Source organism: Myripristis murdjan, chromosome 4 (genome assembly GCF_902150065.1).
Source record: "Myripristis murdjan chromosome 4, fMyrMur1.1, whole genome shotgun sequence".
NCBI classification, from domain to species: Eukaryota; Metazoa; Chordata; class Actinopteri; order Holocentriformes; family Holocentridae; genus Myripristis; species Myripristis murdjan.
Window position 1 is genome coordinate 7,773,319 of NC_043983.1, and position 13,537 is coordinate 7,786,855.

Here is a 13,537-nt window from a genome sequence, read left to right on the forward strand (position 1 = left end):
AATGGCTACATCAATATACTGACTCACAGACATGCACAGGAGATGGGAGAGAAACCCCTTTGGGCTTCTCATGAATAATGATATTACAAACAGCACAATGGGCCCCAGACGGAGCAAATGCCGCCCCAGCACCCATGTGTTTGGGTTATTAATATCTATCTCAGCCATATGACAGACAAGCACTGAGTGTGGTTCGTGGCGCTTGTGTGGGCCTGTTGCTATGTGCATTTTGACCGACTGCGAGGAGGAAGTGACACTGACAGGCCTTCCACATATAGAGCAGCGGTAGTAAAAGTGATAGCGTTCTTGGGAAACAGTCACAGGTCACAGTTGACTCGTGGAGTTTTTCTTTCTGGACCAGACGTCACACATGCCGGCGCGAGATGGGAGCTTCTGCTCTTTGACACCGCAGATAATGTCAAGCATTAGACCTGACAGACTGACATTTACCAGCAGGGGCTCACGCGCACTTGTATCAGTGCAGGTTTCATTTATTAGCTGATATTTTGCTCTGGTCAGTCGTCATCAGGCCAACTTCCACAGCACATTAGGCCAAGGTAGGCATGTAGCAACTTTTTACCCATCAAAATATGAAGCAGTTCTTTCTTGCTTGGTGGATCTTCATAATAAAGACATTCCATGCAATGCAGCACTAATAGCACGTAACATGAGATTTAAAGTATTAGTTTTGACTCTTAAGGTATCATCCATGGCCAAAGGCGATAAAGGCAGATAAAGAACAGTCAGTAGCTTGTCAAAAGACCTGTAGTGCTTTTTTCTCTTTGATATTATAAGAGCCATGTGACGTTATTAGTGTTTGGGGTGATGTCCTGCATGGCCTGACTGCCCCCAAGGCCGTTTGGAACAAATGGCTCTTTAATAACCTTAAACGCATAGCTTCTGCAGCCAATTTCCCAGAAGTGATCCAGGGAAAGGACACAGATCCATCCAGTGTTAAAGAACACAGGCCTTTAAAACACAGAAACCCCACTTGATAACAATGTCTAATGTCTTTAGTCTATAAAATGTCATGTCTTCCTGAGTCTCTAGCCACAGAGTGAGTGACATTTATTCAGCAGCTAGAATCTGACCTCAATTTAGAGACTCTCAAGGTGAATCCCCACTCATCAAAGAGGCTAATGGAAAACATGGCCTGATTGTTTTCCAGCACAGCCATAAACATGAACATACCAACTGTAACACATGTAATTCACCTTCTTTTGTTTTTATTGGTAATTTTGTGAAGTTCACATAACAAATCACCTTTTTTTTTCTTCTTTAAAAAATAACAAATATTTGTATACTTACACTCAATGCATTTTACTTTGTACATCTTAATACATAAAGGAGTTTTTCTTTTGCACAGCAAAGATATGACATTTATGTTTATGACAACATACCAAGAGACGATATTATGTACATGGCAATCAACATAATACTTGACTGAATTTCCACAACAGTGCAAAATAAAAGAAATGAACAGGCTAATTAATACAAAAGCGCCCTGAAAGGAAAGTTATGGGTGTCTACTTAGACCCACTGAGCCGATAAGGAAACGTGCTTTCAAAAATGGAATGCTTTTTTTTTCTATCATTATGGACACATTTCAAGAGGGGAAAAAAGTGGCATTTCCACGAGAGAAACGGGTTGGGTAAACAAGCTTCAGGTTAAAACAAATCCTCTTAAATAAAAGAGATGGAATTAGTGCCGTGCGTCCTGGGGCGCACTGTTTGTGGGCTCAACCAGTCATCTCGAAAATGGGCATGCACTTTTTTTTTTCTTTCAGTGTGTATTCACGTTCCTCAGAATATCATTCAGTAATTGTGTGTCCTTGTGCTGGTTATTGTCCCAGAACCTTTGAGGGTCTTTCAGTATTATTTCAAGTCGGCGTGGAGGCACAATACATAGGCAAACACTCCAGCACAAGATAAATGACAGGGGAAATGTTTCTTGTGGAGACCTCATGGCACCACAAAAGATGCATCGATGGCGCCTAAATACCTAAATTATTCAGGCGATTTCCTGCATCTTTCCCTCCACCAATCCATTTGTGACCGGAATGGGCTCCTGGTTGCTTTCTATGGAGGATTCGCTCCCCGTGCTCTCTCCAGAGAGAAGTCGGGTGACTCTGAGGTCAGCTTTCAGCGTCTGCACGTCGTTCCCTATGCTCATCTCTCCGAGGTCATTAATAATCTGAGTCAACTCCTGTTTACCGTTGGCAACGCAATCATCGTCCGTGTCCAGAATGTCCTCACACTCAAAGTGCATCGCTTTCTCCTCTTCCTCCTCCCCGACCAAGTCCTCGGTGATGGAGCCCAGTTTGGGTGCGCTCCGGCTGCGCTCCACCGGGGGTTTGTAGTAACACTGTCCGTTCAGGAGCTTCCTGAGGGGGACCAGCGGGATGGTCTGCTCTCCTATGAGCTGCTGTTGCTGGTGCCGGGCATCATCCCTCCGCTTTAGTCTTTTGAATTCGGCCAGAGCCGTCGCTGAGGTCTGGTACAAAAGCAGCGCCATGGCTTTTGCCTTCTCCGGCTTGGACACCAGCACTGCGTGGCACCGCAGCATCACCGCCTTGTGCTTCATTTCGTGCCTGTATATCCAAGCGAAAATTTTGGGTAACCTCGGGTCTGCGACGCAGTAAGTTATCCGGTGCAGCAAGTACAAGTGTCCCGGTCTCCTCGCCTTGTCGTCCACATGCACCATCCGGATGCCCTGCGAGCTGATGGTCAGCTTCATCTTGGTGCCGTTCTTGCCCATCTCACTTTTGCCCCAGATCTTGCCCACCGCCACGTCCGTGCAGCCGTCCCCTTTGGACTGGATGGTGGTGGCATTCCCCAGGTACAGCACTGTGTATGTGGGGTCCTCGCTGGTGATTTTCACCTTTTTCCTCTTGGACTTGAACATGCTTCCGACCCTGTTGAGTGCGCTCTCCGGGCACGACTTGGCGAAGGATGTGAGCGCCGAATAGTTGAGACTCACCGCATAGCCCTTCTGCTTGGACTGCTTGTCTTCCTCAATCAGGTCGAACTTATTCTTCTTCCAAGGCAGCATTATATGGCTGTTTCCACTCAACAGCAATAAAATCTACTAAGTGAAAAAAACAGACTACTTTTTTTTTTTTTTATTGCACCTGGTCCTTATCACCTTTTACCGTCCTGTCAAGTCATTCATAAACTACTCCATGATAATAAAAGACTACGACACTCTATACTTCATCTGTCCGTCGTCTAAAGTGCTCTTGTCCATTGTAGCGCCTCCCCATCTCACACTATTGTAGTCTGCCAAAGGAGGGACCGTCCTCACTGTTTATATACCGGGACAAACCATTTCCTGGTCTGTAGGGGGGTGCAGCGACCGGTGTGGGCCAAACCAAATGTGGAAAGAAAAGACGGCAGACTCATATTGTGTGACTGATCATTGATAGAAAGCAAAGGGATTTGCTCCCCTGTTTCACTCTGGCTATGCAGGATCTGGTTGCGCTTGACGCTGCTGAGTAATTATTACCCAGCACTGATAAATATGAAACCACAAACAACAAGATTAAAGCACAAGCACCTATTTGGTTTAAGTAACTGTAGACACCCCTTTACAAAAAACTATGGTAACTTTATAGTACATTTTCCAATACTATACAGTAAAATATATCTTATAATATCCTGTGGGGAATATCGTGTTGATCAAACACGAAATAGCCTAATAATAATAAAAAAAAAAAAAAAATCCTGGATTGTTATGGTTAATGTAAACTCACCAGTGACTACCACAGAACAACAAAAGGCATTATAGGAACACTGTTGTGGTTTTCCACCAGGATTTACGTATATTTAAATATAATGCCTCGTATATGCCATTCAAGGTTTAAGTGTTTAACCGACTGTCTTTTCTCTACAACTCATTTTGCAAGCTATATTAAAAATGTCAGTTTCAATGAAATATTTAACTTGACGGTTGAAATAAGTGACTCTGCTCTGACTTTTATTAATCAATTACGTGAAGCGTGAAGTTATGACCCGTAAAGCTGAATCCGGCGAAGTGCGTTGATTTGCTCTTACAAACACAGCTCAAAGTGCGCCCATCGGATCTCATGTGTTTGTTTCGCTCAAGATGGACAGTCATTCTAAAAAAATGTTTTTGCTGCCATCTATTGGTCATTACTGGGTTTGCAAATGGAGAATTAATACCAGTAACTTACAGCTCCAGTGAACCACCACCCCCAAAAGAAAAGAAAAGTACTTTGAATTCTCAATAATGACTATTAATTAAATTAATTAAAAAAAAAAAAAAAAAAAAAAAAAAAAACTTGTATATTTTGCATTGAGGAAACTGAAACAACTGGTCATTTATTTATTTGCATTTACTCAATAATATTCTGGGACGACAGATGAAGATATTCTTTCTACCTCCCCTTGTGTTGTTAATTTTCTAGTTACTTTACAACAATGTCTTTATATCCTAATATGTCACTGCTGTGCATGAGGAACTCTTCTTGGGATGACCCTATTTTCTTCAGTGCATATTTGGCAGCTGGACAACCGTGTGGAATGTACCACAGTGCGTTTCCATGAAGTGCTTGCAATAAAGGAAACACTATTTCAAAGTGTCTAGATGTAATTATTCAGTTGGAATACATACGATACATATCCCATACCCATAAAGTAGTTCTTACATTAGTTAACAAGTCATCTGTATTTGTCTAGGTATGACCAACTCGAATGGTATGATCCATATAACTTCCGGTCTATCCGACAACAACTGGTTCCACATGGGCTACAGGAGGTAGTGGCATAAATTGAGTAACGCGTATGGTTTTATTATTTTAGTGTGATTTTTTTTTGTGACAACAACAATAAGAGTTAGTATGGGCAAGAAGAAAGCAGGAGGAGGCAGCGCCGGGCTCGGCAGGGCTCTGATAAAGGAGAGACTCCAAGCTGGCCGAGGAAACAGGAGGGGCGACTCCTGGGTATGACATGACTTATTTTTTTAAGTAAATAATTATATACCACATGCATAGAGCATGTAGTTGTGCTGTCAAGTCCAAAATAACTATCATCGTTTGAATTATCGGCTCGTACATTTAAGATAGGAACTGCGTCACATAGCACAGGATTATCACATTTTCACGAGCCGTAAATGTTACACTTAACCGTCACGCCAGATTTCATTCAAAAACCTGTCATTTTATTGCTGCCTTGATACAGGTAAATATACACACGTAGCAGAACCAAACCTATCATAGTAAATCAAGCTTACTCCTGTGGCAAAGTCGGCATATAGATTATTCACCGAGCGCTGCTAATTACAATCAAATCTCAACATTTTCTGTTCGTTTGCTCGACCTTTGGGGTGTGTTTTGGTGCTAGAAGATCGCGAGCGTAACGGAATTTTGTCAAAGTAAGAGCCTCGCGGTGGAGTCGGTGTACTTCTGAATTGTGCCATTCTCTCCATACAAGAGAACAGCACACACTTTTCATGACAATATGGAGTGTTTTGTGTATTGAAGACACTTTTGTCTGTAGTAGCCACAGTCATCCTAGCCAAACGCCTCTATTTACTTTGTTGTCACGTTTGCAGCTCCACACCAGTGAGCTGAATGATGGCTACGACTGGGGACGGCTGAACCTGCAGTCAGTAACAGAGCAGAGTTCAATGGACGACTTTCTGGCCACTGCTGAATTGGCAGGGACAGAGTTTGTTGCTGGTAGGTGATCACACAATTAACCATGTACGTCCATGTTTATTACCACTTACAAACACTGATGAAAGTGTCAAGGTATACCCATAGTCCCCAAAAGTTCAGCCGAAGTGACTTCAGTCCTCAGTTGTCACTGCACCACTGTTTGTGTTATGATTATTATCAGGTCTTGAACACATAGCAGCTTGAGAGACAGCACTAGAGTCTTTAACTATTTATGTCTTAAATGTCAGTGTGTTTATCTGTTGCACACCTGCCCATTTAATTCTGCTGTGTTTTATGACTTTTTCCCCAGAAAAACTCAACATTAAGTTTGTGCCAGCGGAAGCTCGAGCGGGCTTACTCACAGATGAAGAGAGAGCGAGGCTGAAGAAGCTGCACGAAGACAACAAGCACTTCCTCAGAATTCCACGACGGTAAGTGGCACAGATCTTACTAATTTAGCCAAACCACTTGTATGTTTTATGTTTAATTTTTCTAATTTTACATCTCTAATGTTATGTGTTCTAATGTCTCTTCATTTTAAGGCCCCATTGGGATGAAAGCACCAGCCCAGAGGCTCTTCAGCAGGCAGAGAGAGACAGCTTCTTGGAATGGAGACGAACCCTTGCACAGTGTGTAGTGTTCACCTTTCCTGTCAAAAGACTGCATGTCTCCCCACTGTATGAGCAGTAATCTGGTCCAACAGTTCTTATCGCATGTGAACTTTCTACTACACTCACTGTTATTCTTAAGGTTGGAAGAGGAACAGAAGTTAATGCTCACCCCATTTGAGAGGAACCTGGATTTCTGGCGGCAGCTGTGGAGGGTAATCGAGAGAAGGTAGAAACAAAGCTCCGCCCAGCTGTCAATTTATACCTAAATTTGATGGCTAAAATGCTCTGTTCATGTCACACTCAATGTGGCAATGTTTTGATGTTTGTTTGGTTTTTTCTTACAGTGACGTTGTGGTTCAGATTGTTGATGCAAGAAACCCTCTGCTGTTCCGTTGCCCTGACCTGGTGAGTTAATTTCCTTTGTTAGTTTTGTGGGTAGAAGCTGGGTTTACTGCTGCGGGATTGTGTGGGCATACTGTGATTACACCATCACATACAGTACAGGCCAAAAGTTTGGACACACCTTCTCATTCAATGTGTTTTCTTTATTTTCATGACTATTTACATTGTAGATTCTAACTGAAGGAATCAAAACTATGAATGAACACATGTGGAGTTATGTACTTAACAAAAAAAGGTGAAATAACTGAAAACATGTTTTATATTCTAGTTTCTTCAAAATAGCCACCCTTTGCTCTGATTACTGCTTCGCACACTCTTGGCATTCTCTCGATGAGCTTCAAGAGGTAGTCACCTGAAATGGTTTTCCAACAGTCTTGAAGGAGTTCCCAGAGGTGTTTAGCACTTGTTGGCCCCTTTGCCTTCACTCTGCGGTCCAGCTCACCCCAAACCATCTGGATTGGGTTTAGGTCCAGTGACTGTGGAGGCCAGGTCATCTGCCGCAGCACTCCATCACTCTCCTTCTTGGTCAAATAGCCCTTACACAGCCTGGAGGTGTGTTTGGGCTCATTGTCCTGTTGAAAAATAAATGATCGTCCAACTAAACGCAAACCGGATGGGATGGCATGTTGCTGCAGGATGCTGTGGTAGCCATGCTGGTTCAGTGTGCCTTCAATTTTGAATAAATCCCCAACAGTGTCACCAGCAAAACACCCCCACACCATCACACCTCCTCCTCCATGCTTCACAGTGGGAACCAGGCATGTGGAATCCATCCGTTCACCTTTTCTGCGTCTCACAAAGACACGGCGGTTGGAACCAAAGATCTCAAATTTGGACTCATCAGACCAAAGCACAGATTTCCACTGGTCTAATGTCCATTCCTTGTGTTTCTTGGCCCAAACAAATCTCTTCTGCTTGTTGCCTCTCCTTAGCAGTGGTTTCCTAGCAGCTATTTGACCATGAAGGCCTGATTGGCGCAGTCTCCTCTTAACAGTTGTTCTAGAGATGGGTCTGCTGCTAGAACTCTGTGTGGCATTTATCTGGTCTCTGATCTGAGCTGCTGTTAACTTGCGATTTCTGAGGCTGGTGACTTGGATGAACTTGTCCTCAGAAGCAGAGGTGACTCTTGGTCTTCCTTTCCTGGGTCGGTCCTCATGTGTGCCAGTTTCGTTGTAGCGCTTGATGGTTTTTGTGACTCCACCTGGGGACACATTTAAAGTTTTTGCAGTTTTCCGGACTGACTGACCTTCATTTCTTAAAGTAATGATGGCCACTCGTTTTTCTTTAGTTAGCTTATTGGTTCTTGCCATAATATGAATTTTAACAGTTGTCCAATATGGCTGTCGGCTGTGTAGTAACCTGACTTCTGCACAACACAACTGATGGTCCCAACCCCATTGATAAAGCAAGAAATTCCACTAATTAACCCTGATAAGGCACACCTGTGAAGTGAAAACCATTTCAGGTGACTACCTCTTGAAGCTCATCGAGAGAATGCCAAGAGTGTGCAAAGCAGTAATCAGAGCAAAGGGTGGCTATTTTGAAGAAACTAGAATATAAAACATGTTTTCAGTTATTTCACCTTTTTTTGTTAAGTACATAACTCCACATGTGTTCATTCATAGTTTTGATGCCTTCAGTGAGAATCTACAATGTAAATAGTCATGAAAATAAAGAAAACGCATTGAATGAGAAGGTGTGTCCAAACTTTTGGCCTGTACTGTATATTTTTAAACATTCATGGTTAAATTCTAAATTTTATGCATTTTGTTGCTGAGCGCACCATTTGTATCCTTGTTGAGTCTTAATGACACTCTCTCCATTTTCACCTTTTTTTTTCTCTTCTGGTTTGAGATGAAACCTGCAGGAATATTAAGACTAAGGTGAAGCTATTGTTTTTAAGAGTACCTTTCCTTCTGTGTGTTAGGAGCTGTATGTAAAGGAGGTGTCGCGGGACAAGGTGAACATGCTGCTGGTGAACAAGGCTGACCTGCTGACCAGGGAGCAGAGGAGAGCCTGGGCCCGTCACTTCCAGAGAGAGGGGCTGAGGGCAGTTTTCTGGTCCGCCCTGGCTGAGAGCAACAGACTGGATGCAGAGGACAGGGTGAGGAGGAGGAGGAGGTTATGCTTTTGAATGGGGTCTTTTAGTAGCCCTCAGTCATCAGAGTATTTCAAGTGCTGGTCTGGCTCATTCAATCAATAAAGTGTCAAGGCCTTTACCCTTTACTATCACAACAGTCACAACCTGTGGCCTTTTTTGACTGTAAGAGCTTAGCTAATTGAAATTTTTCTGGTATTCAGTGGGAGTGCACCTCATTTCTTAGAAATGGAAAAGTGTATTTAAAGATTACACAGGGTTTGAAACAGCAAGGCATCGAGTGCACAGACGAACAGTGCTAAAAATAACACAAGACTAATAAAAGATTGAAAGAGAGACTTTTATAGGGCACCTCCTTCTTTTCACAGTTGGTTCATCAAACAGTAGAAAAGGAAACAAAAGGCAGTCCCTTAGCTTCACATCCTAGGTCGCTGAAAGTTCTGGGTCACCCTTGACAGTCAAAAAGGGCCATTAGTATCTCAGTGTTGTTTAGCTTTTTGAGAACTGCTGTTATAACCCAAAATAGAAAACCTGACTTAACAGAGCTTGATAAAAGTAGATAGTGATATGATAGATTTGCATGGTTTGGAGAGATGGTTGCATACATTTGGTTGTTCCAGTGAAAACTCTGAAATGGTTGATGTCTGTAAACTTTGTATCAGAGACGCTAGTTTTTCTGTCCACAGGGCATAGAAACAGAAGAGCCAGAGGATGGAGAGAGTGACCCAGAAGACGAGGGAAAACTGAACGATGAAGAAATGAGTGACAGACAGGCTTCTGTAGAGGAGGAGCAGGAGGAAGAGAGTGGTGTCGAGGAAGAACAGCAAGAAGAGATAACCGTCGAGGAGGAGGACTGGCAGACCTGCTCAGAAGATGATGAGGAGGAGGAAGAGGAAAAGGCTGCAGCTTCACCACATGGATCCTCTTTCCACAACTCCAGCCGCCTGCTGCACAAGGACGAGTTGCTGGCCATGTTTAAAGCTGCTCACAGTGGACCCAGGTGTAAAGAAGGACAGCTGACAGTGGGGCTGGTGGGTGAAAATGATGCTTGCTGCTAATAGAAATGGATTACAGTCACTGAATGACATGCATGATTACAAAATACAGTCTTATTACAGTGGTTACCAGTGCATGGGTGGAAAGTTTTCAGGGAGTAGGACACATAGATGAGAAACTGAAAAAAACTGAAAACAGAGACAAGAAAAAATAGTAACTAGCTCTCTGGTTGCAGTCGAAGGGGCACGGAGGCTAATAAAGCAAGACTCATTATATGTCCAGGAGTGGAACTGGGTAGTGGCAAGTACCTCAAGGTACAATATGTATTACAATATGATTTAAATCATAATATATGGCTATACTCTACAGAATTGACTGAGAATGTATAAAATAGAGCTGAAATACACTATAACCTAGTGCACAACACCTGGATAGTCTAATAAAATGTACAGTGTATTATATGATAAATTGTGTGAAAAACCAAACAGCTGAATTCACAATTTCCATTCCACTTGATTTAAACAGAATTAGCAAAATGCACTTAGTTATCACAATGCACAAAAATTAACATTGTTGTAGCATCATATGAAAATGAAGTGCATAAAAATTAAATATAGTAACAGAAGGAGCTAGAGAATTCATATAGTATTGTGAAAAGTAAGCGCAGTACTCGTGATGTTATTGATGTATTTATTTTTTAAAGACGGTATCCTTTACCACTTGCTTGGATGACGCAACTGGACATAGGTTATTGTTTTTGAAATAGTTCCAGCGATTTCCTATACTGGAAACCTCCAGAAATTCCCAGTAAAGCTCAGACCTGCTTTCTGTTTGATGGGTTGTGATGCTTGCTCTCCACAGGTCGGGTATCCTAATGTGGGAAAGAGTTCCACCATCAACACCATCTTTAGAAACAAGAAGGTGTCTGTTTCAGCCACTCCAGGACACACCAAACACTTTCAGGTACAGGCTGCCCTCTGAAGCTCTCCACATGGCCTCAAGGCATTCGTTACATCAGCAGGTAGCGTAATGTGCTTTCCGTTGCAGACGCTGTACGTGGAGCCAGGCCTGTGTCTGTGCGACTGCCCAGGTCTGGTCATGCCCTCCTTCGTGTCGACCAAAGCTGAGATGATCTGCTGCGGGATCCTGCCCATCGATCAGATGAGAGACCATGTACCTGCTGTTTCTCTCATATCCTTTTAGTGCCTCGTGTGCACCAGAGCACATATTGCTGAGTCACGTCTTCATCCTCCACATGCTACTTTTGTAATTTGTCTCCACTTTTGATGTTCTTAATAAGGTTATAAACATTATTGTAGCAGCCTCTTTCAGGCACTGATTTTTAAGGGTGCTTAAATGTGAACCTAGCATTTTAACATGAATAAATCATTAACACATTAATTTTGATACTTGAGTGAAATTACCATAAACAAATGAGACCATTCTGAATTATTAAGTGCCTCTTGGTCGCATATGAGAGAAAATCTGCTGCCTTACAATATGGCATAAAAGGAGATGCTTTATGACACAAAATTAGGAGGAATGCAGAGCTCTTCCAAAACAAATAGCACTAATGTTTTCCACATTCACACAAGGTAGATGGAATGAAAGGCTGATGGACAAATCTCTTACAACGTATTTGTTTTCAGTAGAGCCAAAGAAAACCTTTGACCAAAGAGGAAGCGATCCTCTTTGCATCAGGAAATATTTCTTGGAAAGTGTAGCCTTAATTTTTATAAATACTAATCCAATAAAACTTGTACGTGATAGTCTGCCACCTGTGTTCACCATGGTCTCAGTTTGTTTTAAAGTAACCAATTTGACACTGATGTATACTGTTTAAAAAATTTCAAATGTAAAAACTTGTATTTGTAGATTGTGAAACACAAAGCCCTGCCACGTTCAAGAGTTATGTGAATGGTTCCAGTGGTTAAGTCTTTAACATGAATGTCACGTCTGTCAGACCATACCTCGACACGTGTTAGAAGGCACCTATGGCATCAACATCATCCGGCCACGCGAGGACGAAGACCCCGATAGGCCTCCCACCTCTGAGGAGCTGCTGATGGCTTATGGATGTGAGACCAACGCTATCACACACACACTGAAGTTTTCTGTATAATATAGAGAATTAAATAACAGTAGGTCAGTTATGTCTCCTTGTCAGCATGCAGCTCAGGATGGAGATGAACTGTGACAGTGATCCATTGAGCAGGAGCTTAAATGTGTGTCGTATTTTTTATCTGCTCATTTTACTACTGTCGTTTTTATGTCCCTCTGTAAAGCACTTGATGAACTCTACATTTAGATAAGTGGCATACGTATAAAGTATTCTGTGTTTAAAACAGATATGAGAGGCTTTATGACTTCTCACGGGCAGCCTGACCAGTCCAGATCAGCCCGCTACATCCTGAAGGATTATGTCAAGGTGAGTGCCCGATCTGGGTCACATATGTAAAATTCCAGTTGCAAATAGTTTTTATCACTTCATATAGTCTTTTCTAGTGGGTTGGTTGGGGCTGGCCTCATGGGACCATGCAGAGAACACAATCACTTAAAAGTATCTAAAAGCCAATTTATTGCTTTTATCTGTGATTGACAGCCCACCCTCTGGTACTCTAAGCATGATAAATAAGAGCTAAGAATTATTTGCAGCTACTGGTTGATTCATGTCTGTTAGGTTTACTTTCATCGTTATACAATACAATATAGGTTTACCTTCATCATTATACAATCAAAATCTTGTCCCTAACACACTGTCTGGTGATTCCTTATAGGGCAAGCTTCTATATTGCCACCCTCCTCCCCATATTGATGCAGCAGACTTCCAGCCGCAGCACAGCAAGTTTCAGCCAGAAGACCCAGACACCTGTGACCCCAGCCAGTCAACCAGCAAACAGCACAAAGTCAGGAGAATTGAAAACCTGGTGGACAAGAACTTCTTCCATCAGGTAGCTTCTGCACTGCTTCTGTTTCATCTTACAACATGGGAAAATGTGATTTTTTTTCTACCATCAGACAATCTGTATAGAGAGGTCATTTGTTATGTCATTGAATGCTTGACTTTTGATGGGATCTCTCTTGTTAGGAGAACGTGCGGGCGCTCACCAAGGGGGTCCAGTCTGTGATGGGCTACAAGCCAGGCAGCGGGCCAGTAGGCCCAGGCAAAGCTGTGTCCGAGATGCCGGTGGGCAAGCCTTGGAAGAAACACGGCAACAGGAACAAGAAGGAGAAAGTGCGCCGGCTCAACAAGCATCTGGACGCCTGATGATGATTCACGGACTTTTATTTTTATTTCACATTGCTGATCATTTCAGAAGGAATGGAAAAACTCTAAAGGATAGTTCACAGGTGATTCCAAAGGAATTGATGCTGACCTGCATCTGTAAGTAGATGCAAGTCCTTTATCATGTGAGTGAGAAAATGAAGTACATTATCTGTAATGTACCCTCATTGAAGATCACCGTAGTGCAATGCATTCCATCGGCTGGATCATCAGAGTACAGCAAATCTCACTAAAGTGGCCCTCATTGTGAAGTGGACTGGACATTCAGAGGATGTGAATTTTATGAATAGAAAATAAAATGCAAATTTTCTGTATGAATGTTGAAACTGCTTTCAGAAATGTACAACATAAAGTTTAATACACAGATGTATTGGGCATGGGACACTGCCTTCACCCGGATACAGTTATGACTTGTAACTGAGCCAGGTGATACAATAAAATCTATTAATGATGTATCACTTTCATGT

The 13,537-nt window shown here is 42.5% G+C and overlaps 2 protein-coding genes across 2 annotated transcripts; one reads left to right on the forward strand and one right to left on the reverse strand.

Annotated features, from left to right (window-relative positions):
• Positions 1–1,209: 1,209 nt before the first annotated feature.
• fam43a (family with sequence similarity 43 member A) lies at positions 1,210–3,263 on the reverse strand. The gene has a single exon (XM_030049362.1). The coding sequence runs from the start codon at positions 3,049–3,051 to the stop codon at positions 2,011–2,013; it is 1,041 nt and encodes a 346-aa protein (XP_029905222.1). The 5' UTR covers positions 3,052–3,263; the 3' UTR covers positions 1,210–2,010.
• Positions 3,264–4,743: 1,480 nt separating this feature from the next.
• On the forward strand, positions 4,744–13,525 carry lsg1 (large 60S subunit nuclear export GTPase 1). Its single transcript, XM_030049358.1, has 14 exons — positions 4,744–4,960; positions 5,572–5,698; positions 5,988–6,108; positions 6,220–6,306; positions 6,428–6,514; positions 6,633–6,693; positions 8,618–8,794; positions 9,475–9,819; positions 10,646–10,747; positions 10,832–10,975; positions 11,739–11,862; positions 12,133–12,212; positions 12,562–12,735; positions 12,873–13,525. The coding sequence occupies exons 1-14, from the start codon at positions 4,859–4,861 to the stop codon at positions 13,050–13,052; spliced, it is 1,911 nt and encodes a 636-aa protein (XP_029905218.1). The 5' UTR covers positions 4,744–4,858; the 3' UTR covers positions 13,053–13,525.
• Positions 13,526–13,537: the final 12 nt, after the last annotated feature.